Source organism: Chiloscyllium punctatum, chromosome 39 (assembly GCF_047496795.1).
Source record: "Chiloscyllium punctatum isolate Juve2018m chromosome 39, sChiPun1.3, whole genome shotgun sequence".
In the NCBI taxonomy this organism is placed as follows: domain Eukaryota; kingdom Metazoa; phylum Chordata; class Chondrichthyes; order Orectolobiformes; family Hemiscylliidae; genus Chiloscyllium; species Chiloscyllium punctatum.
This window is the reverse complement of record NC_092777.1, coordinates 47646504-47674432: the sequence shown is the minus strand read 5'-3', so window position 1 is coordinate 47674432 and position 27929 is coordinate 47646504. Positions and strand designations below refer to the sequence as shown.

Below are 27929 nucleotides of genomic sequence, written 5' to 3'. Positions count from 1 at the left end.
TTTTATAAATCTTTCTTCTCTCAGCTTAAAAATATTTCCTCCAACCTTGAATTCCCCCATCCTAGGGAAAACACACTTACCATTCACCTTATCTATTCTCCTAACGATTTTACAAACCTCTGTAAGATCACCTCCTATTCACCACTAAAAAAATGTCCCAGCCAATCCAGCATTTCCTAATAACTCAAACCCTCCATTTCTGGCAACATCCTGATGAATCTCTTCTGAACCCTTCCCCTAACAGTGTGATCAGAACTGGACTCAGTACTCCGAAAGATAGACCATAGAACATTACAGCCCAGTACAGGCCCTTTGGCCTTCGATGATGGAGATTTTCTGATGGACCTCTTGTTATAATGTGTTGTTATCTTACTTGTAACCTGATGCCAAGTTATCTGAGATATTCCTTTAGTTGTGAAATGTTTTGCTACCTTTTTCCACAGTAGGAAATTATAGCAGCCAAATATGCTACCCAGCTGCAAACACCCACTGATCTGTTAGTAGTGCTTCATAAAATATCTCAGTAAAAGATTTGTGAATAGTAAGCTTGTCATTATATCTGAATTTAGAATGTTTTTCTTTTTATAAAGCAGCAGTGTGATAATAATGTGATTTTCATGGGATTACGTTTACACTACAACAAGCTACACTGCTCCACAGGCCATAGCAAATTAAATTGCAAACACAAGACATCAAGTACAAGGCAAACACCCGATGGACATAAAAGAGAAGTAACATTTTGCAAAGCGTGCAGTATTTTAAGAAGAATTAACTTTCAATTTCTCTCTGCCACATTCTCCCCGATATTTCAAATTGGTTTTGCTCTGTTGAAGGGCATCTGGCTGTAAATTCATTTGTCAACTCTAAAACGTGATGGTTGATCAGAAGGTGGTCATGGGAAAAGCTGATGAAAAATGAAAGGAAGGATGGCTAAACTTTCTGGCCATTGACTGTAAGCATGGGGTCAACCTGGCCCATCATGCCAGTAATTGAAAAAAGATGATTAGCTACAAAACTAGAGATCACATTCTGAATGACTACAAATGGCTTGGAGGAAATTCAGAAAATATGGCTGGTATACTAGCTGAAACTTTCCTGAGGTTGGACTCAAGGCACATTGTTGAGAATAACTCTGTAATTATGTTTTAGTTGACACAGGAGACTGGACAAACACAGCAGCATCAGGAGGTGGAGAAGTCAATGTTTTGGGTATATCCCTTCTTCAGGTATACAGGTGAGGTCAGGGCAACTGCAGATAAAGAAAGAGGAGGAGAGTTTTGGGTGGGGAAGGGATGGAATGGTGAGATAGCGGTCGGTGAACACATGTGGTGGGTATGACCTGGTTGGTCGCTGGGAGGGATGAAACCAGTTGGAAGCTGAAAGGAAGGGTCGGTATGTGGAATGAAATGGAGGAGGTGGATTCATCTGACCTCCCGGTCACTGCCCATTTCAATTGACCTTCCCAATCCCTCTCTGACATGCCCATCCTCAGCCTCCTCCATTGCCACAGTGAATTGGACAGCAAATTGGGGGAACAACACCTTATCTTCTGCCTAGGTAGCCTATAGTCTGGATGACTCACGTTGAGTTCTCCAATTTCAAATAACCTTCCAACTCCCTTTCCAGCCCCACCTCCTCCCTTCCTTCCAGCTACCAACCAGATTCATCCCTCCCATCGACCAACTAGGTCATACCCATCATCTGTGTTCACCTATCACTACCTCACCATTCCTCCCCTCTCCCCACCCAAAACCCTTCCCCTCCCTTTACTTGCAGCTTTCCTTAGCCCCACCTCCTTTCTGAAGAAGGGTTATACTCAAAAAGTTGACTTCTCCACCTCCTAGTACTGCCTGGCTTGCTGTGTTCTTCCAGCCTCCTGCTTATCTACTCTGGATTCCAGCATCTTCAGGTTTTTTTTGTCTCAGCTGAGCGCTATTATTTAATGTTTAAAGTTACACGTTTTACAGCACTGACCGTCACCTTAATGAATTCACAAATGAACTGCAACAAATACACAAGTAAATCTATATTTGAAAATATCAATAATAAAAATAATCTGAAACATTGGGAAATGTTTATTCCAACTGAAGGTGACTGATCTCTCAGTTAGACATTCTACATGAGAAATAGTGTTCACGGAGAACATTGGTCAGAAAATCAAAGACCTTAATTTTTCTTTCCACTGTCTTCTGGGAACAGAAAATTAAGAGGCTGCTGACCCACAGTTTCTCAGCCAATTCTACCAGGAAGAATGAAACTGCCAGTCTAATTCCTTCTTTGAAGCATCTGATTCAAGAATCAGCTATGTTCTTTGGAATTGATATAAGAAGTTGCTTATGTGGTAATGTGATCAAGTTGACACTTTAAGTATATCTAATCAGCATGTTAGCTACAGTATCTGGCTCATTATTATGCATGAGTTCAGTGGTCAGGAGTGAGTGATTATCTCTACAAATAAGGTTGTCAATAAGAGACAAACAATCCATTGTAGATTGACATTACATCACACTGTTACATTTGATGTGGCTTTTCATGTCAGAACCATAAAATGTGTTGCAAATGGGTGGAGAAGTATGTATTCATGGACAACTTTCTCAAAGCTTCTTTTCAATATTTTTTATATAGCTGCTTGTTTCATTCTATCACAAATGTTGAGATATAATCATTTTTGGAGGGGAAAGTTAGGGCTGCAGATGCTGGAGATCAGAGTCTAGAGTGTGGTGTTGGAAAAGCACAGCAGGTCAAGCAGCGTCCAAGGAGCAGGAGAATTGACATTTTGTGCATAAGCCCTTCATCAAGAATCATTCCTGATGAAGGGCTTATGCCCAAAACGTCGATTCGCCGCTCCTCGGATGCTGCCTGACCTGCTGTGCTTTTCCAGCACCATACTCATGACATATAAACGTTTTTGTTGAGTTCTCATGACTATCTAACCAGATTAAAACGTATTATTTTATGTCCAATTTATTTTGAATGCACGCTACTATTTTCTAAATATTATAATAAAGCAGTTATATACAGAGAAACCGAATAATGCAGATACTTATGCATGTAATACTAGTACCAAAGGATATTATCAAGTTTCAGAGAGCTACCTTCCTTTTTAGTATGCCTGCTTCTCATGGTAAGTTCAGTGGAATTCTCCTTTGCCTATTAATCTCCATTGACAGATGCCTTGTTCATGGTGAAATGCTATATTTTCTGAGGGAATGAGAGAGCACTGGTATTGCACCAGCTGACCATTGGCTGGTTACTCACTGACTAATATTGTTGAGGACTGTGCTGACAGCCCAAATCCTAATGTTCCAGCTAAAGACAGATTTGTAGTAGCATCAGATTCCTACCTGAAAATACAGAAGAAATTTATGTACATGTTGATGGCAGATACAGCTATGAATGTTGCATGACCACAGCATTCCCAGTGTAAATTATATTCTTGGAAGAGACAGCTTCATTAATAAAAACCTAAATTTTACAGTTTTTTTCTTCCTCTGACAGACAGAGGAACATTCTCACCTGGACAAATGTTTTAAATTTATTAGGTTACTAAATTGTTCTGATAGGTCACCAACTAAAAATGTCAACGCTGTTGATCTCACCAGAGACGTTCCCTGTCCTGTTGAGCATTTCCAGAATTTTCTCTTTGTTTTGGATTTCCAGCATTTGAGGTATTTCGCTTTTGCATTGAAATAAAGTTCAGAAATAAAACAACTTTCATAATCTAGAATATTTCAAAGCATTTACAATCAATTAAGACTTTTCAAAGTGTAGCTACTGTTGCAACTTAGAATATACAATAGTCAGCTTTTAAAATAGTGAGCTTTACTATAAATCAGCAATGACCAGTAATCTGTTTCAGTAATGTTGGTTGGGGTATAAGTATTGGCCAGAATACCATGGAGAACTTCTCCGCTGTTTATTGTCCACCCGAGGGGGCAGGCACTGTCCCTGTTTAATTGTTCATCCAAAGGCTGTGTCTCCAATAGTACAGTGTTCATTCTGTACTTCAGTGGAATGTCAGCCTAGATTATGTGTTCAAATTTCTGAATACAGGCTTGAACCTACAAGACCCTAACTCACATTCAAGACTGCTACACTGATTAAGGTACCTTAAGGTAGCACAGCTTTTAACTTTTAATGTTGACTTAATAACTTTTAATTTAATATTATGTAATCACCATATCTTTAAACACAAGCACATAAATTAGGTACATTTATTTTAATATGCTTGGTTTGTGTATATTTCCATTTAATTTTGAGATCCTGAATAGTTGAATAATTCATTGCCACTCGCTTTTTTCTTGTGTTAAAGTTTGAGCAAAATCAAATTAAGTGTTAAAAAAAACATCATACCCAGGAGTTGAAAAATCAATAACTCTGATCTTATGGGAAAAACACAATTAAGAATAGCAAAAGTAGCTACCATTAAAATATAAGAATCACTGCAATCCAAAATGTAACACTGTGTGATTTTTTTTCTATTTGTTCACAGGATGTAGGTGTCAGCAATTATTGCCCATTCCATGGCTCAGGTTGCGGTTAAGAGCTAACCTTGTTGCAGTGGATCTGGCGTTTCACGTAGGCTCGACTAGGTAGAGTTGAAGATTACCTTCTGTCAAGTGAACCATAAATAAAAATGTAAAGTGCTGGAGAAACTCAGCTGATCTGGCAGCATCTGTGGAGAGAGAAACAAAGTTAATGACTCTGAATAAACGTCATATCAGACTCAAAATGCTCACCCTGTTTCTCCCTCCTCAGTGATGCCAGACATGCTGAGTTTTTCCAGCAATTTCAGCTTTCTAGCATCCACAGCATTTCCTTTTATTTGAGTAACTGTTTTTATAACAATTACTCTTGATTTTTTTTCAAATTCACATTCACCATTTATCACATATCCTGAACATGAACCCAGAGGCTCTGAGTTACTAGTGTAGTGATATTACCACTAGTCACAGCCTCCCTGCTGACAGAGAATTCGTCTTGCTCTCTGGGCCAGTACCCCTAAGCCCTCTGACAGAATGAGCCCACTGTGCCTAGCTGAAAGGGTGAGTCTTGTTTGGACTCCGGCCACAGGAGCCGCTGTTGACGGAAGCAGCTCCTCGCCCGGGCTCAGGGGGCTGCTCTTTCCGGCACACTCGCCTCCTTGTTTTAAAGGGGCCGGTGGCTCAGTGTTGCCCGTTGGCTGCGCGCCTCCTCCCGGTGATGGCCGGGGTGTCCCAAAGGGAGGTCCGGAAAGCGGCTGATCGGCGGCAGAAGCGAGTGCTGGAGGAGCAGAGGGCCAGGATTAAACTGGTCAGGTTTTCACGGCGGTTTGATCGTCTGCTGGGTGCCCGGGTGGTCGATCCAAGAGCGGGAGGGGGCGGCTCCTTTACCCGGCGACAAGGAGGGGACGGGACGGGGAGGTAGGGCCGAGGTGGCGCTGAGTGACAGGGGTGGACCCTGCCTGCGGAGATCAGCTTCCTCCCCTGACCCGGTTACTGGGGGCTGGGGTTTCCAGGTTCACTCCCTGCCCCGGGTCATCGCTCCCTCCTTTGACCTTCAACCTCTCACATCTCACCCCCCCCGCCCAGCCCTCCACCCTCATCTCCCTGACCCCCCCGCCCCGCCCTCCACCCTCATCTCCCTGACCCCCCACCTGCCCAGCCCTCCACCCTCATTTCCCTGCCGTCCACCCTCCCCCTGCTCAGCCCTCCATCCTCACATCTCCCTCACCCCCACCCTGCCCTCCATCTCCCTCTAACCCAGTGACCCACAAGTAGTCATTGAGCCTTGACCTGTTCAGACACGTCATGAAATACCTCTGAAGCAGATAGAAGTTGAGCCCCGTCTGTCGGCCCTGAGGTAGGGGCACCGCTACTCCCCCAAGAGCCCTTTGATTTGCCCCTTCGTATGGGCCAACTCATTGGGTTATCAGATTGAAGCTTTGTGAAAAGATGTAGGCTTTCGATTTCCTGGTTTTCACCAAATACAATACTTATGATATAACTATCAGCAAGGGAGGGCATTTTATTAGTCTTAATTAACTGATTCTTAGATTTCCCTCCTCTATTTTATTATTTTATTCTCAAGAATGATTTGGGTATGTGTGTGTAGGGTGGAAAGAAATTGTTGTATATCTGCCACATTTATGTGCACAAAGTCAAATTGTTGATGGATATTTTCTTCCAGTAGTGGGAAACCATTAACACACACATCCAGAAGTCCTGTTGTATGATTTCATTTGCAAAGGATTGTATGACTTAGTAATTGATTTTAATAAGTAGCAAAGCAAAATACTCAAGTTTGATTTTTTTCCAACTATCTGATCTTAGTTGTTGTGTGTAAATGGCCAAAAGCTGTATATTACTGGTGAAAGTCCACGAAGGCCAGGACCCCGTCACCAACTCACCCTTTGTTTACACGTGCACAGTACATGGACTGTGACCATGTGAGAGAATCCCTGCAACTCCTGTTTATTTTTTCCTTTGGAGAAAGTCCTTGTCAATAATACAGCTTCCTTCGAGCCAGCTCTCAGTGAACATAACCTCTGAAACTCCTGTTTTTTCCTTATTTTTCTCTCCACGCCACCGCCTATCAGCAGTAGCTTATTTTACCCCAGCACCCACGTGTGTGCAGGTGTAGGACACAGTGAAGTACAAACAAGTGCATAAACCTTTATTTATATTCCACCACAAGAGCGAATCCTGTTTATTTTTTTCTTTTCAGGATGTCTGACATTCCTGTTTTTTTCTCCTCCCCACACTACTACCTAATTACTACCACACTCCTATTTATTTTTTTCTTCTTCTTTATTTACCCCCACACTACTACCTAAGTGCTTATCTTTCCCCAGCACCCATTTTGTGTGTGTGCAGGTGTGAGACAGTGAAAGACACAAGGTGTACAAATCTTTATTCAATTTCCACCACCAGGAAGAAAGGAAACACCCAAGTGGCCAGTGATAACCAGTGCCCTTCACATCAAAGTGCTATGCTGCATGATCAAACAGTGAAGGGAGGGCAGGGATTAAATCAAAATAAAGTTGGACGGGGAAATAATACATTCCGCTCCCTGTGGTGCCCACCTCTCCCTGAACAGCTCAAGGGTGTTGGTGGACACCGCATGCTCCGTCTCCAGCAACCCCTCCGCCCAGACACTAACATAACTGCAGAAGAGGGAAGGCAATCGGCCCTAACGACCCCCTTCAGGGCCCGCTGCCTGGACCTGTTTATGGCCAGTTTGGCCAAACCCAAGAGCAGACCACGAGGAGATCCTCCAACCTACCCTCCCTACCTCCGTACTAGGGTGGTGACTCCTGTTTATCTTTTGTTTTAAGAGTCATTGAATTGAGATTCTAAATTTCCCTTTTTTTTAAATTTTCCCCCACACTATTACCTAACTGCGGTAGTGCTTATTTTTTCCCAGCATCCATGTTGTGTGTGTGTGCATGTGTGACACACAGTGAAAGACACAAGGTGTACAAATCTTTATTCAGTTTCCACCACCAGGAAGAAAAGAAATACCCAAGTGGCCAGGGACAAGCAATGCCCTTCTCAGAGAGCTGCGTGATGACTCCTGTTTATTTTTTTCTTTCTTCTTTTTTTCCTCATTTTTCTTTTTTTATTTTACCCCCACACTACCGCCTGACAGCAATAGTGCTTATTTTCCCCCCTACACACATGTTGTGCGTGTGCAGGTGTAAGACACAAGGTGCACGAACCTTTATTCAATTTCCATGACCAGGAAGAAAAAAAACACCCAAGTGGTCAGTGACAAGCAATGACTGCAGATGCTGAAAACCAAATACTGGATTAGTGGTGCTGGAAGAGCACAGCAGTTCAGGCAGCATCCAACGAGCAGCGAAATCGACGTTTCAGGCAAAAGCCCTTCCTGATGAAGGGCTTTTGCCCGAAACGTCGATTTCGCTGCTCGTTGGATGCTGCCTGAACTGCTGTGCTCTTCCAGCACCACTAATCCAGTGACAAGCAATGCCTATTTCAGAGAGCTGCATGATGACTCCAATTTATCTTTTTCTTACTGCTCCAGCTCCCTCAGAGCCAGCTCTCAGGACCTCTGACACTCCTATTTATTTTTTTCTTCTTTTTTATTTACCCCCACACTACTGCCTAACTGCAGTAGTGCTTATTTTTTGTGTTCATAGTCTGATATTGTCAGTGGTGACTGCAAGAGTGTCCAGAAAGTTGAAAATTAGAACGGACGTTTCCAGTGGCAACACCACTGATGTATCTGCAGGTGGGAGGTGACTCAGACATCTGCATTTGTCTTTTGACCTTCTGGACGATGTTCCAACTTGTAATTGTATGCACTGAGAATAAGGGTCCACTGCTGAATTTGATCTGAAACTATGGGTAGCATAGCCGTCAAGTAGCCCTAACAAGGGTTTGTAATCCGCCACCTCCGCTCTGGTACAGATGTGGGAGCTGGAGCACCTTTAATCACCCTCACTTTATCTTTCAATGGGTATGACCTGGTCTTGTTGATTCTGTAGCTCAAGTCACTTTGAGTGAGTGCCTGGAACACAAATCTTTCCCTTCTAAGGTGTATGTTCACTGTGAGAAACGTTAAAGCACTATGTCCAAGTTCTCCAAGTGCTTGAGGAAGTCATCCAGATAAATGGCAATCTGGGGTCCACCTTGTAATATGCTCTCCATCATCCACTGGAAAAGGGCAGAGGCTGATAATAGCACAAATGGCAGACTTATATTTTGGTACAAACCCTTATGGTTATTAATTGTGGCATAATCTAGTTGCAGTTGCATGTGGGCATAGCTCATGTCCAGCTTCATGAAGGACAGTCCCCTCCTACCACTTTTGTGTACAAGTTGTCTATGCAAGGGATTAGTATTTATTTCACGGCAAGACGCACTTTATTGCTTAAAGTAACCATGAAGGTGAACTGACCTCTCAAGCTTCACAATTGGTATGACTGGTGCTGCTCCTTCACAAACTGGACTGTTTTGATGATTCCTTTACATTCCAGCGTCCTGATTTCTGCCTCTACTTTTGTACATAAGGCAAATTGCACTGGGCAGGCCTTGTAGAATTGCCTCCTGGTCAACATATAAGGTGGTCATGGCTCCTTTGATAGTTCCTGGATCTTCCTGAAAAATTGCTTTGGGCTTCAGTCAGGCAGCTATTTTCTAATCAAAAAATGTTGAGCTGATCAAGGTGAACCTTTGTCAATCAATTCTGCCCCATCAAGCTCGGACCCAAGCCTTTTACTACAATCAGTGGGACCTGCACCAACTGCTTCTCATAGGAGACTGGAACTGAAGTCGTACCCATAATCTGTAATGATTCCTCAGTATACATTCTCTGTCTGGCTGAGGATTTGCACAAATTTAAGGCTTGGAGTCCAAAACAAACCTTGTTGATCTCAATTAGAACAGAGTGTCTATTTAACCAGACGATTATTTGGTTCAGGTTTGGATATTGCAGAGCAATTTAACTGTTTCAAATCACATGTAGGTGGACTTTCCAGGGTGTGCATTGTCCTGGATACCAACCTATGACTACTTATTCAAGTCAGGCTTTGTAGGACTCCTTTGTTATCTCGAATCTGCATCTACAATGGCTTGCTGGCCTGGATCCTGAAGAACATTTTAGCCATTTGGCTGAGGTTCAGCTTTATTTTGGGGTTTTTCTGTGGGCTGAATTAGGGTCCATCTGCTCAGGATATGTTGTGCGTGAGGCTGTGTGATTGCCTCCACTCAAGTCGGTGTTCTCAAGCTCAATTGAACGTGCAAGGGTGTCCACTTCTTTTGGAATACCATGTAGCTTGCACAGTCCACTTGCCACATTTTCTAATACAGGCTGTTTGAGCTTCAGCTCGTAGTTTTTGCGTGGTTACATTATTAATCCTCCACACCAAACAGTGTCTCAGCATCTCATTCAGAGTTAACCCAAAATCACAAGCCCCTGCCAGTCATCTTAATCTCATCAAAAATCCTGTTATGATTCCCCTGATTGATAAAATTAGAGAAGACTTGGCGTTGTAATATTCTTAACTAAATTTGTCTGCTCTTAAAGATTTTAGTATCTGGTGCCTCAGTCAATGTTAGGCTCTTAATTACCGAGAATGTTTCAGGTCCTCAAGCTGTCCAGAATGACCTGATGATTTTCTTCTGCCTGGGGAAAAAAAGGCATTTTTTTTTTACCGCATTTTTTTTTACCACATTTTGGGCCCAGTCCTTGATGGCAGGATTGAATGAGTCAAGTTTCCCAAAGGCAAGCATGATGCCAGGAATGCGTACCCCAACTCAAAGTCGATTGTTGACTGAATTTTCTTCAGGAGCACACTGTTTTCTCTCATTGCCACTGAATTGTATCCTACCACCAAGTCCCCCTTTATTTACACATTCACAGTACATGGACTCTGACCAGCTAGCTCAGAGCTTGTCCCCAGAGTAAGGAGAATTCCTGAGATGTATATTTTATTTTTAAAACTTTTTTTCTTAATTTTTTTTCTCTTTTTAAAAGATATTTTGCCACACTACCACTGCCCCCAAAGGGGACCCAGCAGTAATTAGATTAGATTAGATTATATTACTTACAGTGTGGAAACAGGCCCTTTGGCCCAACAAGTCCACACCGACCCGCCGAAGTGCAACCCACCCATACATTTATCCCTTGACCTAACATTTATATTAAGTTTCCCACCACCAGGAAAGTACCCATGTGGCTAGCAAAACATCAACAAGCAAAGCCTGATAAGGGCAATGCTCACTTGAAAATGTGAAGGGGGAGGGTAGAGGGAGGAGGCGGAGACTAAATCAGAATAAAGTTGGAGGGGAGAAATAAAGCACTTCATTCCCTGTGGTGCCCACCCCAACCTAAAGGCATTGAGAGCATTCTTGGATGCTGTGCTCCCTCTCCAAAGATAGCAGGGCTCGAATGTAACCGCGGAAGAGGAGACTCCTGTTTATTTGAGCAAATGCAGTCAGCAGCATTGTCTGATTGGCTCAGGTTAACAGTCTGAATCCGGGATCCCATACTTGGGGATCTATGTGGCCAGACCTGTTCCAGTCACTGTAATTGGATGGAGGGGGTACTGCTAAAGTTGTTGCTCCTTCTGTCTTGAGTGTTTGTTTAGGAATGAGTTAAGGATAGAATTGGAGTTAGCTGCGATGCCTCCTTGCTGTGAACCATGGCTGGTTGGGCAAAGCACTAGAAGGTGTCTGGATTCTTTGCTTTGTACTCCAGTGTGCAAGCAGTTATTTCAAAGAATTGAACAGAAGTGTGCAAATTGTTGAGCAAAAGGAAATACGAGCCAATTTTTTGTTTCTAAAATATACTTTATTCATAAATTATCTGTAAATACCACTACAGAACATTCTGTACAGACTGTGCAGAAAATACTGTGGAATTTTAACATTTCTCCTTTAGAGCTTCAACACATTTGCAACAAAAAAGACATTTTCTAAACATGAAAGGAAACTATTTTCATTTTCATTTTCATTTCCATTAAGGCGACATGGGTATCTCAACGAAACAGAGCCTCCTATTTTGGAAGAAAGATCTGAGATCTTACACCACAGTGTTTTGGTGTCAGCTGCCTTAAGTTTTATTGCATCCCTCCGCATGGAGTCCTGAATCTTGGATTGTGCTAGTTTGTAACAGTCGGTCAAGGTCAACTCTTTGCATGAGAAGAGCAACAGGTTTTGAGCACACCAAAGAGCATCTTCCACCAAATTGATTGGTCCACCAGGCATAGTCAGTATTTGGCTTGGTGTATGTCCTGGGGAAAAGCTCATGGAGTGCAAAGTCCTGTGGCGCAAAGATGCTCAGGATGAACCTCAACAGAAACCATTACATTTCTGTCTGGACCTTCTTTGCAAAGCACATTGCAAAAGATGTATGACAATCTCTTCTCTGCTGTTGCTGCTTTGAGGCATCAACGGAGCCCAGTTACTGACTGGGTCCCTCGTTATTCTTTGGCAGAATTCGTTATTCTATGGTGGTCTTCCTTCACTGCGGCTTGGTGGCAGCTGCCCCAAGCTTCAGCACGTAGACATGGACCTTGGAATGTGCCAGTCTGCAACACTTGTGGTCAACTCCTTCAGCTAGAAGACCACTAGGTTTTGGACAGATCGAAGAGCGTCTTTCACTGAGTTGATGGTCCTCTGGCACAGTTAATGTTCGTCTCCGTGTGCATCGTGGGAAACAGACCGTAGAACACAGAGCAACTCTGGACGAACCTCAACAAACACCACTGCATTCCTCCCAAGTCTTCCTTTTGCATAGTTCCCTGCCATGTGAGACAGTCTTGTCCCCTCCACAGCCGCTTCATGGGCAGCACGTAGTGGTGCAGAGAATCCGGGTATGCTTAAAGGATCTCACAGGTACAGCCCTTCTCACCTGAGAAGTGCAAGACCCTCGGCAGTCTTCCAGCCTGGTATAGCACAGGTTTGGTCGAGGTGAATCACAGATCGCAGAGCAGACCTGACCCGGTTGGCGATGGCCTTTGATAGACCCATCTGTCCGTAACCAAGTGTATCTACACAGCGCTCCATCTGCAGGGGGTGCTGAAGACATTGTGCACCTTGGTATCTTTGACTGTTTCCACTGTTCCCCCCACCCGGTGGATCGTCCATTTGTATCAATGATACGGTTGAAGTCTCTGGCCAGAGTGACCGGCCTGGATGTAGCCAGCAACAGTGGAAGCTGTTGCAGGATGGCCAACTGCTCCCTCTTACCCACTGGGGCATGCATATTAGTCTGAGGAGTGTTTCTTTACATAACATTAGTGACAAGGAGATGCCCACCCAGCACCTCCTTAACCCCAGAGATGATGAAGTTGCCTCCACGCAGCAGGACACCCAGGCTGGAGGAGCGGTTACCATTGTCTTCTCTTACCCCCCCCCCCCCCCCCGATCAGACTGGCGATCCATGGGCCCACAAGCTCAACCATCTCCTTTCACTGCTGAGGTGTGGTATCCTACACTCCTGCAGAAACAGTACATCTGCTTTAACGTTGGCTCAGAAGACCAATGTAGAAACACATTGTGTGGAAGAGTTAACGCTACACACGTTAGTACACTCAATTTTAACCCCCATTTTACAATTTGAGGTTGCCATTGTACATTTACTGATGGCCCTGTCCCTGGAGGCGGCTGTCTGTATCCCCATGGTGTAGGCAAACTGTGTGACCCTTGCAGGGGTTATTTCCCCACGCTGGTCTCATCAGGCTGAGACTGCAGTCTGCAGAGTCCAGTTCTGTCTGACAGAGGGACTGCCACATGATGGCGGCTCCCAGTTACTTGGGGCAGTGGGTACCCCCTGGTTCTCACCAGATGGGGTCTGGGCTTTACCAGTCCCCTCGGAGGGTCTGTTGTTTCCTGGTTGGGGATGTTACGACATGGCTGTTAACTGAAAACCAGCTACACAGAAAAGATTTATCGCATGCAGTAATCTGTAAAAATTCGAGTGGCCAAGAACTATGTAAAGTAAAAATGAACAACTTTATTTCTTGAAGTTTAACAGAGAATAATTAACTAATCAGTATTTGCAATTTTTTTCACTAACCTATCTTTTTTTACCTTCCCTTGTATAATACTCCCAATTAAGGTTTACAAAACAACATTTCTTATTTCAGAACCATGCAGCGGTAGGTTCTTGTCTTCGGATCTTCCTGTATCGTCTTTTCTCTTGTTAGGAATTTCTGCGTTAAAGGTTACTGATTGAAAAGCGATTTTCAAGAGGTTTTTTTTTCAAGCAGTCTACATGCAGTTTTCCTCTCAACTGTTCAATTTTCCCCAATCTTATACCCCAGAACATCGGATTGTGTCATTGGCTTTTGAGATTGTCAATATAGTCAATTTAAATTTGATTGAAAATAGATATTTTTATCGCGGTATAATTTAAACTGCTTGGCTGAATTCTAATTTGTTTTGTCTCCAGGCAACTAACTACTTGAGTTGTTCAACCCAGTGTTTTTTACATTCTTACTGAGAATGCTTGGTGCTGTGTCTAGTAGTTCTGCTGCTTTTAACACTCTCAAACGTACACCCACATCTTCATAACAGGGGGCACTCTCTCCTTTTACCCCTGTGGCGTTCTGCCTCCTCTGGTGATGAACAACCTTCCACCCGTCTTCAGCATCTGAGGAGCTGCTGGTGTTATTCCCATGCAACTGCCATTTCCTCCTTTTGCAGTGAGGCTTTGTGGGCCTGGCAGGTTCTCCTTTTCCTGTATTTCAGTGAAATCCACTCCCCCGTCTCCTTGGTTTCCTCCTCTGTTGCCTCTGTCTGCTGCTGTGCTTCCATGCTGGTTGCTGTCTGTTCCACTCCAGCCCATCTGTCCTATCTGGGTGTTGCCGGACTCCGTCCCCTGCTGGTTGGTGGTGCCTTGCTGGTTTTTCGGGGTCCATGGTTCACGTTGCCGCTTCCGGCTATCTGTTCCTACAGATGGTTACGTTACAGTCCACTGCCATGTGTCTGGCCCTCCAGCAGGTTCGGCGCACTCTAGGTTACCCTGTATACATGAGGTAGCCCCTGCTCCCTCTAACTGCGAAGCTGGAGGATGTTCCCATTGGCGTGCATCCTCAGGGTCGTCTTGACATGCTGCTTGCTGGTCCAGATTCCAAATGGGTCCACAATGTCTCCTTGCACCTGCGCATGCCTTCTCTGGCAGGTCAGGACATTGGCTGCAGGAATGTGTGGGTTGTACGTATGGATTGTAACAACCCAACACACCCATGCAAGGGAGGACACCGAGCAGCACCACAGCCTCTCCTTCAGGAGCTTCTCACATTGGTTCACACTAGTGAAGGTTAGTTCAAAATGCCTAGCACTGGAGAAATCCTGCAGGCAGTAGATTTTTTAAATTTCAAAAATATACTTTATTCATAAAATACTTTGATCTGTACAATTGGACATGCCATACATATGTAAACATTTCATTTGTTTGCAAATGAAAAACAGTAATCATTCCTGTTTACAGGTCTGTACGATTACATTTTTAGTTGAGGCATCAGCAGAGCCTAAATGACTGCGCGGGCCCCCTATTCTTCTTTAGGCAGGCAGATGTTACATGGTGGTCTTTCCCCACCGCGCCTTGGCGGCAGCTGCCCCTAGCTTCGGCGCGTCCCTCAACACGTAGTCCTGGACCTTGGAATGTGCCAGTCTGCAACACTCAGTCGGGGTCAACTCCTTCAGCTGGAAGATCAACAGGTTTCGGACCACCCAGAGAGAGTCCTTCACCGAGTTGATGATCCTCCAGGCACAGTTAATGTTCGTCTCGGTGTGCGTCCCAGGGAACAGGCCATAGAGCACGGAGTACCGCATCACAGCGCTGCTCGGGACGAGCCTCGACAAACACCATTGCATTCCTCTCCAGACTTCTTCTGCGTAGGCACATTCCAGAAGGAGGTGTGTGACAGTCTTGTCCCCCCCCCGCAGCCGCTTCGAGGGCAGCGTGCGGTGCGGCTGAGAGTCTGGGCGTGCATAAAGGATCTCACAGGCAGAGCCCTTCTCACCACCAGCCAAGCCATATCTTGGTGCTTGTTGGAAAGTTCTGACGATGAGGCATTCTGCCAAATGGCTTTGACAGTCTACTCAGGGAACCGCTCGATAGGATCCGTCCTCTCCTTTTCCCGAAGGGTCTCAAGGACACTACGTGCTGACCACTTCCTGATGGACTTGTGGTCAAAGGTGTTTTTCTTCATTAACTTCTCCACGAAGGACAGGTGATACAGAACGGTTCAACTACTTGGAGTGTTCCGCGGCAGCGAGGCCAGGCCCATCCTTCGCAACACCGGGGACAGGTAGAACCTCAGTACGTAGTGACACTTGGTGTTTGCGTACCGGGGATCCACGCACAGCTTGATGCAGCCACACACAAGGTGGCCATCAGGGTGAGGGTGGCATTGGGTGTACTTTTTCCCCCATTGCCCAGATCTTTGTACAGTGAGTCCCTTCGGACCTGGTCCATCTTTGACCTCCATATAAACTGGAAGATGGCCGGGTGACTGCTGTGACCAGGTTTTTTCCCGCAATGGAGAGTGACCGTAGCCCAGTTTTTGCCTCACTTTGCTGATAAGCTCCTCCCAAGATTTGGCGCACGCCGCAGCACCCCCCCCCCAAACCAAATACCCAGCACCTTCAGATGGTCGGTCCTGACAGTGAAGGGGATCGAGGATTGGTCGGCCCAGTTCCCGAAGAACGTGCCCTTGCTCTTGCCTTGGTTTACCTTGGCCCCCGAGGCATGTTCAAACTGGTCACATACGCACATGAGTCTGCGCATGGACAGCGGATCCGAGCAGAAAACAGCGACGTCATCCATGTATAGGGAGGCCTTAACGCCTTAACCTGCAGGCCGCTGCTGCCAGGAATAGTCACCCCTCTCAGGCTCGCATCCTTCCTGATGGACTCGGCAAATGGCTCTATGCAGCACAAATGAGGCAGGAGAGAGAGGGCAGCCCTGCCTGACTCCAGATCTTACTGGGAAGCTATCTGATTCCCACCCATTGTCAGTGCAGTCTCAATCAATGTTGGTGTAGAGCAGTCTGATCCAATTGCAGATTCCCTCCCCAAAGCCCATTTTGGAGAGAACATCTTTCATATACCTGTGATATCCTGTCAAAGGCTTTCTCCTGGTCTAGGCTGATCAGGCAGGTGTCCAACCCTCTGTCCTGCACGTAGGTGATTGTATCCCTGAGGAGTGCGAGACTCTCGGCGATCTTCCTGCCTGGCACAGCACAGGTTTGGTCAGGGTGAATCACTGACCCCAGAGCAGATCTGACCCGGTTGGCGATTACCTTTGACAGAATTTTGTAATCCGCATTCAACAGTGAGATTGGTCTCCAATTTCTGAGTTCCTCCCTCTTCCCCCTTCCGCTTGTAGATGAGGGTGATAATGCCTTCCCTCATGGATTCACTCATGGATTCACACACTGACATACACCTCCAGCAGGTCCTGGCCAATCAAGTCCCGCAGAGTGGAATAGAGCTTGACCGGTAAGCCGTCGCTTCTGGGAGTTTCCTTCTTTGTGAAGGACTCAAGGGCCTTGGTCAGCTCGTCCAGAGATAGTGGTTGGTCCAGCCTCTTGCGTGTTCTGTCGCCTAAGACCTCCGTGATAGAGGACAGGAACAACTGGGAGGCAGTGCTGTCGGTCAGCTTCGCGTCATACAGACTGGCATAGAAGGATTTACTGATCCTCATGACGTCAGCCTGAGATGATGTTATCGAGCCATCTTCTTCCTTCAGGCTGCTGAGCACGGAGCTCTCTTTGTGCACCTTCTGGGAGAAGAAACGTGAGTCTTGTCCTGCTCCACCGAGCGGACCCTGGACCGGAAGATTATCTTGGAGGCCTCCGAACCAAAGAGCGAGGCTTGCTGGCCCTTCACCTCCTTGAGGTCCTCCGTGACATCCACCCCCATCGTGTGCAGCAGGAGCAGGTTCTGCATACTTTCCTGGAGTTGGGACAGTTTTCCCCGCCTCTCTCTCGCTTCCTGAACACCTTTGAGGATGAAGAACCTCTTGATGTTCCCTTTTACTGTTTCCCACCAGTCTGCTGGAGACTCAAAGAAGGGCTTCACGGTTCTCCAACCTGCATAGTCCCTCTTGAGCTCCTCAATGTTTCCCGGGGTCAACAGCTTTGTGTTCAGCTTCCACATTCCATTACCAACCCGCTGCTCGTCCTGTAGGTGACAGTCGGCCAGCAGGAGGCAGTGGTCAGAGAAGAACACCGGCTTGACGTCGGTGGATCTAACAGAGAGCGTTCGGGACACAAACAGGTAATCTATCCTTGAGCAGATAGACCCATCTGCCCGTGACCAGGTGTATCTACGCTGTGCTCCGTCTGCAGGGGTACTGAAGACGTCGTGCAGCTTGGCATCTTTTTTACCGTGTTCATCAGAGCTCTGGACGTGGCGTTCAGTTTACTGTTCTCTTTCTTTCCCCCCCCCCGCCCCCTCCCGATCGTCCATCTGCATCAATGATACAGTTGAAGTCTCTGGCCTGGACGTAGCTGCTGCAGGACGGCCAACCATTCACTCTTACCCACTGGGGCGTGCACATTAATCAGTCTCAGGGGAGCATTCCTGGACATGATGTCGGCGACAAGGAGGTGCCCGCCCACCACCTCCTTAACCTCGGAGATGGTGAATTTGCCTCCTCTCAACAGGATACCCAGGCTGGAGGCGCGGCTATTGTTGCCCCCCGACCAAACTGATGGCCCATGGGCCCACAAGCTCAACCATCTCCTGTAGCTGCTGAGGTGTAGTATCCCACACTCCTGCAGAAACAGGACGTCGGCTTTAACGTTGTCCAGGAAGGCCATTGTAGAAACACATCATGTAGCCGATTTGACGCTACGCACACTGATGCTGACAATTTTTAACCCCATTTTAACAGTTTACAAGGTTAACACTGTCCATTTGCTGCTGGTCTTGGCCCTCTGGGGTAGCTGTGTGCATTCCCGTGGTGACGGCAAACTGCTGGACCCTCCCAGGGCTGAGGTAGCTGTCCGGCTCCACGCTGGAGCCATTTCCCCGCTCTGGTGTCTTCGGATCGGGCCCAGGGTCTGCACCATCCAGTTCTCCATCTGACAGTGGGGCTGTCACAGGACCACTGCTCCAAGTTACCTGGAGCTGTGGGCCGGTGGGTACCTCTTGGTTCTCACCGGGTGGGGGGAGGCCTTTACCCATCCCCTCAGAGGGATCGTCTTTTCCTGCTTGGGCGGTGCTGCCCTCCTTTTTCTCCCCACGGCACTCTGTCTCTTCCTCTGGTGACGACCCTCCTTGCGCCCGTCCTCACCGTTGGAAGAGCTGCCTGTATCCTCATTGTGTAGGTGTCGTTTCCCCCTTCTCTGGGTGGCTTTGGAAGGCTTCCTCTTCCTGCTTTTGACAGTAATCCAATCCTCTGCCTCCTTTGATCCCTCCTCTTCCATTTCCTCCGTCTGTCTTGAAGGACCATGGATCGGCTGCTGCATCTCCGCGCTGTCTGCCGTCTGCTCCGCAACAGCCTGCCCATCCTGGGTGCCTCCAGACACCGTTCCCGTGCTGTTTTGTGGTACCTTGCTGGACTTAGGCGTCCACGGCTCATGTTGCCACCTCCGGCCATCTGTGCGTAGGCGGCGGCCCCTTGTCTTGGGCAGGCCTTGTACATGTGGCCCGCCTCTCCGCACAGATTACAGTTCTTGGGCTCCTTACATTCCTTGGTCGGGTGGCCTTCCTGCTTGCAGTTTCGGCAGACGGTCACCTTACAATCCACCGCCATGTGGTCTGACCTCCCGCAGGTTTGGTACACTTTTGGCTGCCCTGCGTAAGTCAGGTAACCTCTGCTTCCTCTGATGGCAAAGTTGGAGGGTGGGTGGAGGATGTTCCTACTGGCATTGACCCTCAGAGTTACCCTGACCTGTCGTTTGCTGGTCCAGATCCCGAAAGGATCGACCACATTGGTACTCTCTCCCTCGACCTGGATGTATCTTCTCAAGAAGGTCAGGACATCTGCTGGGACGTGAGGATTGTACATCTGGATTGTTACAACCCAACTCCTTTGCGCAGGAAGCACACACACAACGGGACCACCAACAAGAAGGAGAACAGAAGTTCCCCTTCCTTCTCCTTGAAGACCTTCAGGAGCTGCTCTCAATTCTTCACGCTCCTGAAGGTCACGTCGAAATAGCCTGCCGCAGGGACATCCTGCAGGCAGTACACGTCCGCTGCTTCGAGCCCGCAGCACTCAAGCAAAATCTTCTTCACTAACACCATCCAATCGACCGGTGTGCGCTTCTTCACAGTCACCCTGATTGTGTTGCGAATGCCCTGGCCAGGGCTGCGAATGGTTGTTGAGGCCACAGCTCTGAGGTAGGCTGATACCTGAATTGGCGTTAGGCCGAAGCCAGCATAAAGATCCACCAAGAGCAGGTCAGCACAACCAAACAATCCTCCAACATCCAATCACGATCCAGTGATGGTCTCCAGCAGCTCCGACGACTCGCAACACGATCCCTGTGGTTCCTCCCCCACCAGCACACGTCTGCTGCATCGAACCTCCATCACTCGAGCAGAATCTCTTCCTCTGGTCCTCAGGAACTACACATTCCGAGCCAAAAGGCCGAGAAGCGATACAGTAGATGTCTGCTGTTTAGAACCCACAGCATTCTAACAAATCCTTTTTATCAAACACTGTCAGATCGACCAGTATATGCTGTTTCACCTTCTTCACAGTCAGCCTAGCTGTGTTCCGAATTCCCTGGCCTGAGCTGTGGGTGGCGACTGAGGCCATAGCTCTTAGTTGGCTTTCCTTGCATTGGCATTAGGCTGAAACAGCATGAAGATCCACAAAGAGCAGGCCAGCTCAACCAAACGATCCTCCAATGTCCAATCATAATCCAGCGATTATCTTAACTAGCTCTGCTGACTCGCAATTCAACACCTGTTCTGATAAGAACAGATAGTACACTTGATCTTGGCAGAAAGGCCCAGAAGCAACACAAACCAATTTTTAAAAATTCATTTCAAAAATATACTTTACTCATAGAAATCCTTTGGTATCTGTGCACTTGGTGATGCCATTCTTATGTACACATTACATGTCTTTATGCTGTATGTTAACCATCCAGCCTCTGAACATCAAGAGGCGTCAGTGGAGCCCAATTACCTCCCTCCCTCTCCCCCCTCCCTGTTCTTCGGCAGGCAGAGCTTATACGGTGACCTTTCCCTACCGCGCCTGGACAGCTGCCCTACGTTTCAGCATGTCTCTCAGCACATAATCCTGGACGTTGGAATGTGCCAGTCTGCAACACTAGGTCGGGGTCAACTCCTTCAGCTGGAAGATCAACAGGTTTCAGGCAAACAAAAGGGCGTCTTTCACCAAGTTGATGATACTCCAGGCACAGTTAATTTTCATCTCCGTGTGCATCCTATGTCACAGAGCTACTCGGGACGAACCTTGGCAAACACCGCAGCATTCCTCTCCAGACTTCCTTTGCATAGGCACGTTCCAGAAGGTGTGTGACAGTCCCGTCTCCTCCACAGCTGCTTAGCGGGCAGCTTGCGGTAGTGTAGGGAGTCCGGGCGTACGTAAAGGATCTCACCGGTACAGCCCTTCTCGCCACCAGCCGAGCCATGTCCTGGTGCTTGTTGGAAAGTTTTGGCGATGAGGCATTTTGCCAAATGACTTTGACAGTCTGCCCAGGGAACTGCTCAACAGGAGTTCCCCCCCGCCTTTCCTTTTCCCGACGGTCTCAAGGACACCGTGCTGACCACTTCCTGATGGACTTGTGGTCAGAGGTGTTTTTCTTCATAATTTTCTCCACAAGGGACAGGTGATACGGAATGGTCCAACTACTCGGAGCGTTCCACAGCAGCAAGGCCAGGCCTATCCTTCGCAACACCGGGGACAGGTAGAACCTCTGTACGTAGTGACACTTGGTGTTTGAGTACCAGGAATCCACGCATAGCTTGATACAGCCACACACAAGCGACACAAGCCAATGCCTGTGATCAACCATGTTGCTGTGGTGGGAAGAGTAGCTACGTTCCTATGGGCGTTGTCTAGCCATCTGTGACTGGGACCATTTGGGAAGGTTATGCTGGCTGATTTCAATGTGACACTGCATCCCATGATTAGTCTTAATTAATCTTTGCAGTCGCTACTGCAGTGCATTCTCTGCAAAGCACCCCAATTTATCATGAAAATAAAAATGCAATTTTCAGAGCGAAAGCGTATTGGTTTGCCTACAGATGGGTGCTTTTGTGAGAGGTAGCATGGCGGCATGAGTCACTTGACAGTTAATTTGCGAGATAGTATACTGCTAATTAAAATAGAGACATCATGGCAAGAGCCTGGTTTGAAATTCATTGATACTGTAAATTAAATTAATTACATTAGAATTTCCAGTGCTTTTTTTTTAGTGCAATGAGTATATGTTTAAAGTTGGTAATGTCTGGCGCATGAGTAAACAGCATATGGCCATTTTAATGAGATACTATTGACATTCTTGTAACTATATCAAAGATTAAACATTCAATTGTCTCTAACACTGAACAAAAATGTTTTTTCTAATCATTTTGTTCAGAGAGGTTGCTGATCTATAATATTCAATAACATGATGACTGCTTCATTGTATATCTCTAAATTTTGTCAAGTTTTACTATGTCTACATGTTGTATTGATGAAACACAGGATGCAACAATAATACATTGGAGACTTCTCCGTTTCATTACAAAATGCTTAAAATTCATATTTACATTTTCTGTCCGGGGCAGACATATCACTAAGGTTGTAAATAATAGTTGTCAATAGGATCTTAGTGAAGTGTATTCAAAAAGAATGTGTACCTAATGAACACCGTCCCCTGATTTCTCAGCAACAAATCCAAACAAGCAGACAAAGCATGCCCAGAAATTCTAGTCACTCTCCCCTACATCAAAGACATCTCGGAAATGACTGCCAGACTACTCAGACCCCTTGGCATCATGGTAGCCCACAAACCCACCAACACAGTAAAACAGCAGCTAATGAACCTTGAAAGGCAACAAGTAAAACTAATGTCATTTACAAAATACCATGCAAGAATGGTAATAAACACTACACTGGACAAACAGACAGAAAACTAGCCACTAGGATACATGAACATCAACTAGCCACCAAACGACATGACCCCCTCTCACTAGTATCCTTACATACAGATAAGGAAGGACATCACTTTGACAGGGACAACACATCCAGCCTAGGATAAGCCAAACAGAGACATGCATGAGAATTCCTAGAAGCATGGCATTCCAACAGGAACTCTGTCAACAAGCACGACAAGTTAGACCCCATCTACCACCCCCTGAGAAAAAGAACAGGAAATGACATCACCAACCCAAACATATAAACAGAAAGTAGGAGTTATCAGCAGTGCTTGGCCTGGAGGCCTACTGAAGACGTTACCCCATATGGTGACAAAACATCTGGAAATGAACCTTCCAGCTCAGCGAGCAAACCTACATCTAGAACCTCAACCTGAGCTACAAATCTTCTCAAAACTTGCGAAGTGTAATTATTTATAGAATTCTTCATGTGGACGTAGGTCATTTGGCCCATTGAGTCACACCGATTCTCCCAGACCCACACCCCCTACTATATAACCATGCATTTCCCGTGGCTAATCCACCTAGCCAGCACATCCTTGGATGCTAAGGGAAAATTTGCATGGCCAATCACCTAACTTGCACATGTTTGGACTGAGAGGGGAAACCGGAGCATCTGAAGGAAACTCCCACAGACAGTTGCCTGAGAGTGTGAGGCAGCAGTTCTAACCTCAGCCACTGTGGGCTTGTGAAATTTGAAAAGTTTAAGACGCTCTGGTAAACAGTTAATTTCTTTTTGCTTTCCTTATCTGTTTACTACCTTTTTAATAAACAGTAAGCTTGAAAACATGTTTATGATTAATTAGAATGATTACACAAGGGAAAATATTTGGGGCTTATAAACTGGGAATGTGCGAAGAGGAAACATTTTGACTTGTACAATACATGACAGATTCTGTCGCTATGGAAGTGACATTGGGTAATCTATGAAGACTCTTGCATAAAAACTACATAGGTACGGTGATAAAATGAATTCACTCGAGTACAACTTGTCTCTTGTCAGAACAGGCATTGAAACCTTGTTTCAGACTCTTATTTGGTGATATTAAATTGGGGCTGTAAATAAAAGTATGCATTCTTTCATGTTTTTAATGCTATTCTCATGTTTTAAACAGTGTACACTTTAAACTTGCTAGCATTAAGAATGTATCTGTTGAGACTAAAGTTTGCAAAGTAATACTCTGAGATGGTCGTTTGTAAAACTTATTGAAGAATATTTTCATTTGATCCACACTGTAATTATCTGTTCTTGTTCAGTTTTCCTGTTCTTTCTAAGTACCTACTTGAAAAATATTTTTCTTCACTAAATATAAGAAACTTAGCTAATTGAATTAGCTTGAGTTTCAATTGGTGGTAATGTATTCCACGTTTTATTGACCCATTTCCTCTAATATCTCCATCACTGAATCTCTTGCAGGTATCCAAAATTCTACAAAAACCACAAGAACTACGAACAAAGGATGACCTCGCTGTGCTTGCAGCATGTGTTGATACTGTGCAAGAGTTGGAAAGGCGAAAACAGAAGACTGAGGCACGAAAGAGGAAACTTGAAGAGGTAAATAATTTTTTCGTGCATTGTAGTTGACTCCTGAGCTTCCACATTGATTAGCTGTGCACAGCAACAGATTTGCTCAATAGTGATTTATGTTCGAGGAAAGATTACTTTAAATATATTTAAAACTTCTTGTAGTACTGGACTGCTGCCATGACCAATTTCTGCCATTCCTTCTACTGGATCCAAGAAGAAGAATATGCATTTCCTTGCCTTTCACAACGTCCTTTGAAAAGTGGTCACGATTGGAATGTAAGAAACACAGCAGTCAATTTGTGACAGTGACCAAATGATCTTGACTGAAGAATAAGTGTTAGTCAAGAGTGCAAAGATGTCTAACACAAAACAAATTGCTGGCGAAACATAGCAAATCTGGCAGCATTTATGGAGGAAAAGCTGAGGTAACATTTTGAGTTGAATCACCCTTCACCATAAGGGAATAGCTACAAAAAGGTGGTTGTTATGCTGATGATAGGGAATGGAGTGAGTGGATAGGTGGAGATGGAGCCCACAAAGAGAGAAAACAAAGGGATGGTTGATAGTAAACCAGGGAAGGAGAAAAGCTGATAATGAGGACAATGAATAAGTGAAAATGAGTTGTTTGTGCTTGAAACAGCTCATGCTGTGACTAGGTATGGGAGTGGGTAAAGGACATGAAAAGGGGTATTCAGCTTCGAAAATTATTGAACTCTGTTATTGAGTCCTGAAGGCTACAGAGTCCCCAAACAGAATGCCGTTCTTCCAGCTTGCACTGAACCTCGTTGAAGCACTGCAGCAGGTCTGAGATAGAAATGTCAGTGTGAGAACACAGTGATGTGTTGAAGTGGCAGGCAACTGGAAGCTCTGGGTCGTTTTTACAGACGGAACGTAGTGTTCTACAAAGCGCCCACTCAATCTGCAGAGAGACAATATGGTTCTGTAAGCTGTTCCTTTAACCAATAAATTTGAGATGTTATAAGTGTGAATTCGTCACCTTGTGCCTCCTGAAAGTACCAGAAGGAAGAAGATCAAGAAACAGCAAACCCTATGGTCACGGGTCATTGAACTACCTTCCCAGTCTTTGCCCATAACATCCATTTTTCTTGTCTGTCTGTATTTGTTTGTAAGGCAAGTTATAAACTGTAGAATTATGTGTTGATGGTTCACAATTATTTACCAAAGCTTTAATTTATTAATTTGTAATAAATAATTCTTGCTAAGTACAGAAACTTGGTGCGTGCTTTCTATCTGGATCTAAAAGGCCAGTACTTTTGGGAATTTTGCGTACTTTTATCAAATCTTTAACTTTTCTGAATACTTCAGGAAAATCAGGCCTCGATTTCCAGCATGCTACCCATTGTGTCGTGCTGTATTTCAGATTTTAATTTCTTTTAAACAATTTGAGATGTTTTTAGATATGAAAAGCATTCTATAAATGCAAGGTATCTTTATTCTTTTTAAATAATTTGTAGAATACAATTTTTTAAAGTGCTGTTGTATGGTGGATGCATTTAAAGCATTTAGGCTGTGACAACTCTGCTATTTATTTTTGTTAGGTTATTGATGAGCCTGAAGAACTAAGGAGAAAAGTTAACCTGCTGGCAGCAGCTATACAAGAAGCACAATACCCAGTAATCTATTCTGGTGCAGGAATCAGCACGGTAAGGCAATCCTATAACCAAGCCAGAAAAATGAGAGCCGTGATTAGCAGATCACAAGAATTTCAAACTATTTCTGCTTAGTCTTCTGCATTCAAGCTACTATGAAACAGTTTATAGGTGTAGCATTCTTCGGTTTGTCAAATTTTAAAGGCTAACGTGATTTTCATTGCATCAGTTCAAAAGTGTGGTCCCACAGACAGTCAGAGTTTGCATGAGAAGCTGTCTCACCCCAAGTAGGGTGATACTGATATGAATGCTTGATTCCATTGCTTTGAATGGAAATAGTCAGTGCTGTAGAACAATTTTAGCTTTTTGGATATCATTCAGAAGCACTGTACAAAATACTTTGAATGCAGAAATAGAACTGTTGATTGCAATAAACTAGCAGAACACAAATGGTCTTTGTGGCCAGCAAGCATTTACTTCATAGAAGTATTTTTCCACTTTATTTCACCTCACCCCATTAAAGGCATCCTTCTATTCTTTTCTTCCTTAATTAGGTAGCTTCCCTTTAAATGCATCTATGCCAATTATTTCAACCTCACTCAGTGATAACAAGTTTCATATTCTCGTAATTTGTTTTGAAATCATATCCTGCATTCTTTGTTTGATTTTATTGGTGACCGTCTTGGATTTATTCTCATCTCCACATGTCGTCTAATCAGCCTTTTCATAACTTTAAAAACAAATCATTCCTCAGGCTGCATGACTGAAGAAGCAGCAACTTTTCATAGTTTGTATAATATTTACTAACACTTCCAAAGTTGCCAAATTATTTATGTCTCGTTTTATCAGGGGGAAAAGAACTCTCCTCAAATCGAGGCCAAGACATGAAAGCACCATAATTCAAGGCACTCAAGCTGCCAGCATTATTTGCTAAAATTCAAGACAGGCTCAGTATGAATATCTCTACGTATCAGCCAATGAATTAGGACACAGCCTTTACTTTGAATATCTAGAGATAATAAATATATCTTGGTTTCAATAGAAAGTACCTCTTAGCACATCCCTATATGATTTATTTGTCTATATCGTGCATAGTTATGAGGCATTTTCAAGAGTGTGTTGGATAACAGAAGGCTTTTGTGGACAGGTCTGATCATGTATCCATTTATTTCAGTTACAATCCTTGACGTTTGTCACAGTGGAGATTTTGAAACACTCATCAAGTGAAACAACGTAAACACAAGTTGTAACTCGTTGCATTTCAATTGATGTTCAAGGATGAAATTTTATCACTTTACATCAATTGCATTTAAAAATGAAAACGTTATTCTAAATCATCCAATTCAATGACTTAGAACAAACAGTAAATCTGATAAACATTACATTCGATGCATGTTTGTTTACCAGTTCCTTTCATCCTGTATTGTTTACAAGTAGTATAAGTATCACTGGGATTGCTTATTGTCAGTAATATTACTGTAGAAATGTTAGACATTAAGCTGGTGGATTAACTATATTAATTCTAACCATAAACTTCTCTGCATCTTTGTTTCTTTCCTTCGTTTCATGCAAGATATTCCTTAATGCCTACCTTTTCAGTCGAGCTTTTGACCACTTGTCCTGATATCTTCTAATGTGGCTCAGTGACAAATCCTGAGAACTGCATTGAGACAGTTTAGTATGTTAAATGTGCTTTATAAATGCATTTTTCTTTAACAAACAGACCTTTTTACTTTTACTTTGTTGAAATAATAAGATGTTACTTTGTTTCTGCTTAATGCAGGCTGCATCTATCCCAGATTACAGAGGCCCCAAAGGGGTGTGGACATTATTGCAGAGCGGTAGGGAAGTGAGGTAAGGAAAATCTTTATATGAGCTATTACACCAAATGATATAGCTGTTATTTTTGGACTAAAAATGTCAGATATCTTTCTAAATGGTTAGAATGCATAACTGCACTAACTGGTGAAATGAATGTTGTAGAGAGTTCCACAATTTTAGATCTTGCCATAAGTGCAATTCAAATGATCAAAAAGCAAACCTGTGCCTTATTTATGGTGGCAAATTTAACAAAGGAAATGTTCAGACTATTCGAAGTAAGACTATACCCAGGCTTTTTGATTTACTCCGATCTCTGCAGTTTCAGTCTGACACAATTGTTGTTGGCAGTGGTGTAGTTGAGTTTGCAGTAATTTACCATAATTGCTG

At 44.7% G+C, this 27929-nt stretch overlaps 1 protein-coding gene across 1 annotated transcript in view; it reads left to right on the top strand.

Moving 5' to 3' along the window:
- The first annotated feature begins 5148 nt into the window (after positions 1–5148).
- sirt7 (sirtuin 7) overlaps positions 5149–27929 on the top strand; it is a 41338-nt gene continuing 18557 nt past the window's right edge. Inside the window, exons 1-4 of the mRNA XM_072558638.1 lie at positions 5149–5292; positions 24001–24138; positions 25671–25775; positions 27505–27575. Of these exons, the coding sequence (XP_072414739.1) occupies positions 5203–5292; positions 24001–24138; positions 25671–25775; positions 27505–27575 (404 nt within the window). The 5' untranslated portion in view covers positions 5149–5202. The remainder of the gene's footprint in view (positions 5293–24000; positions 24139–25670; positions 25776–27504; positions 27576–27929) is intronic.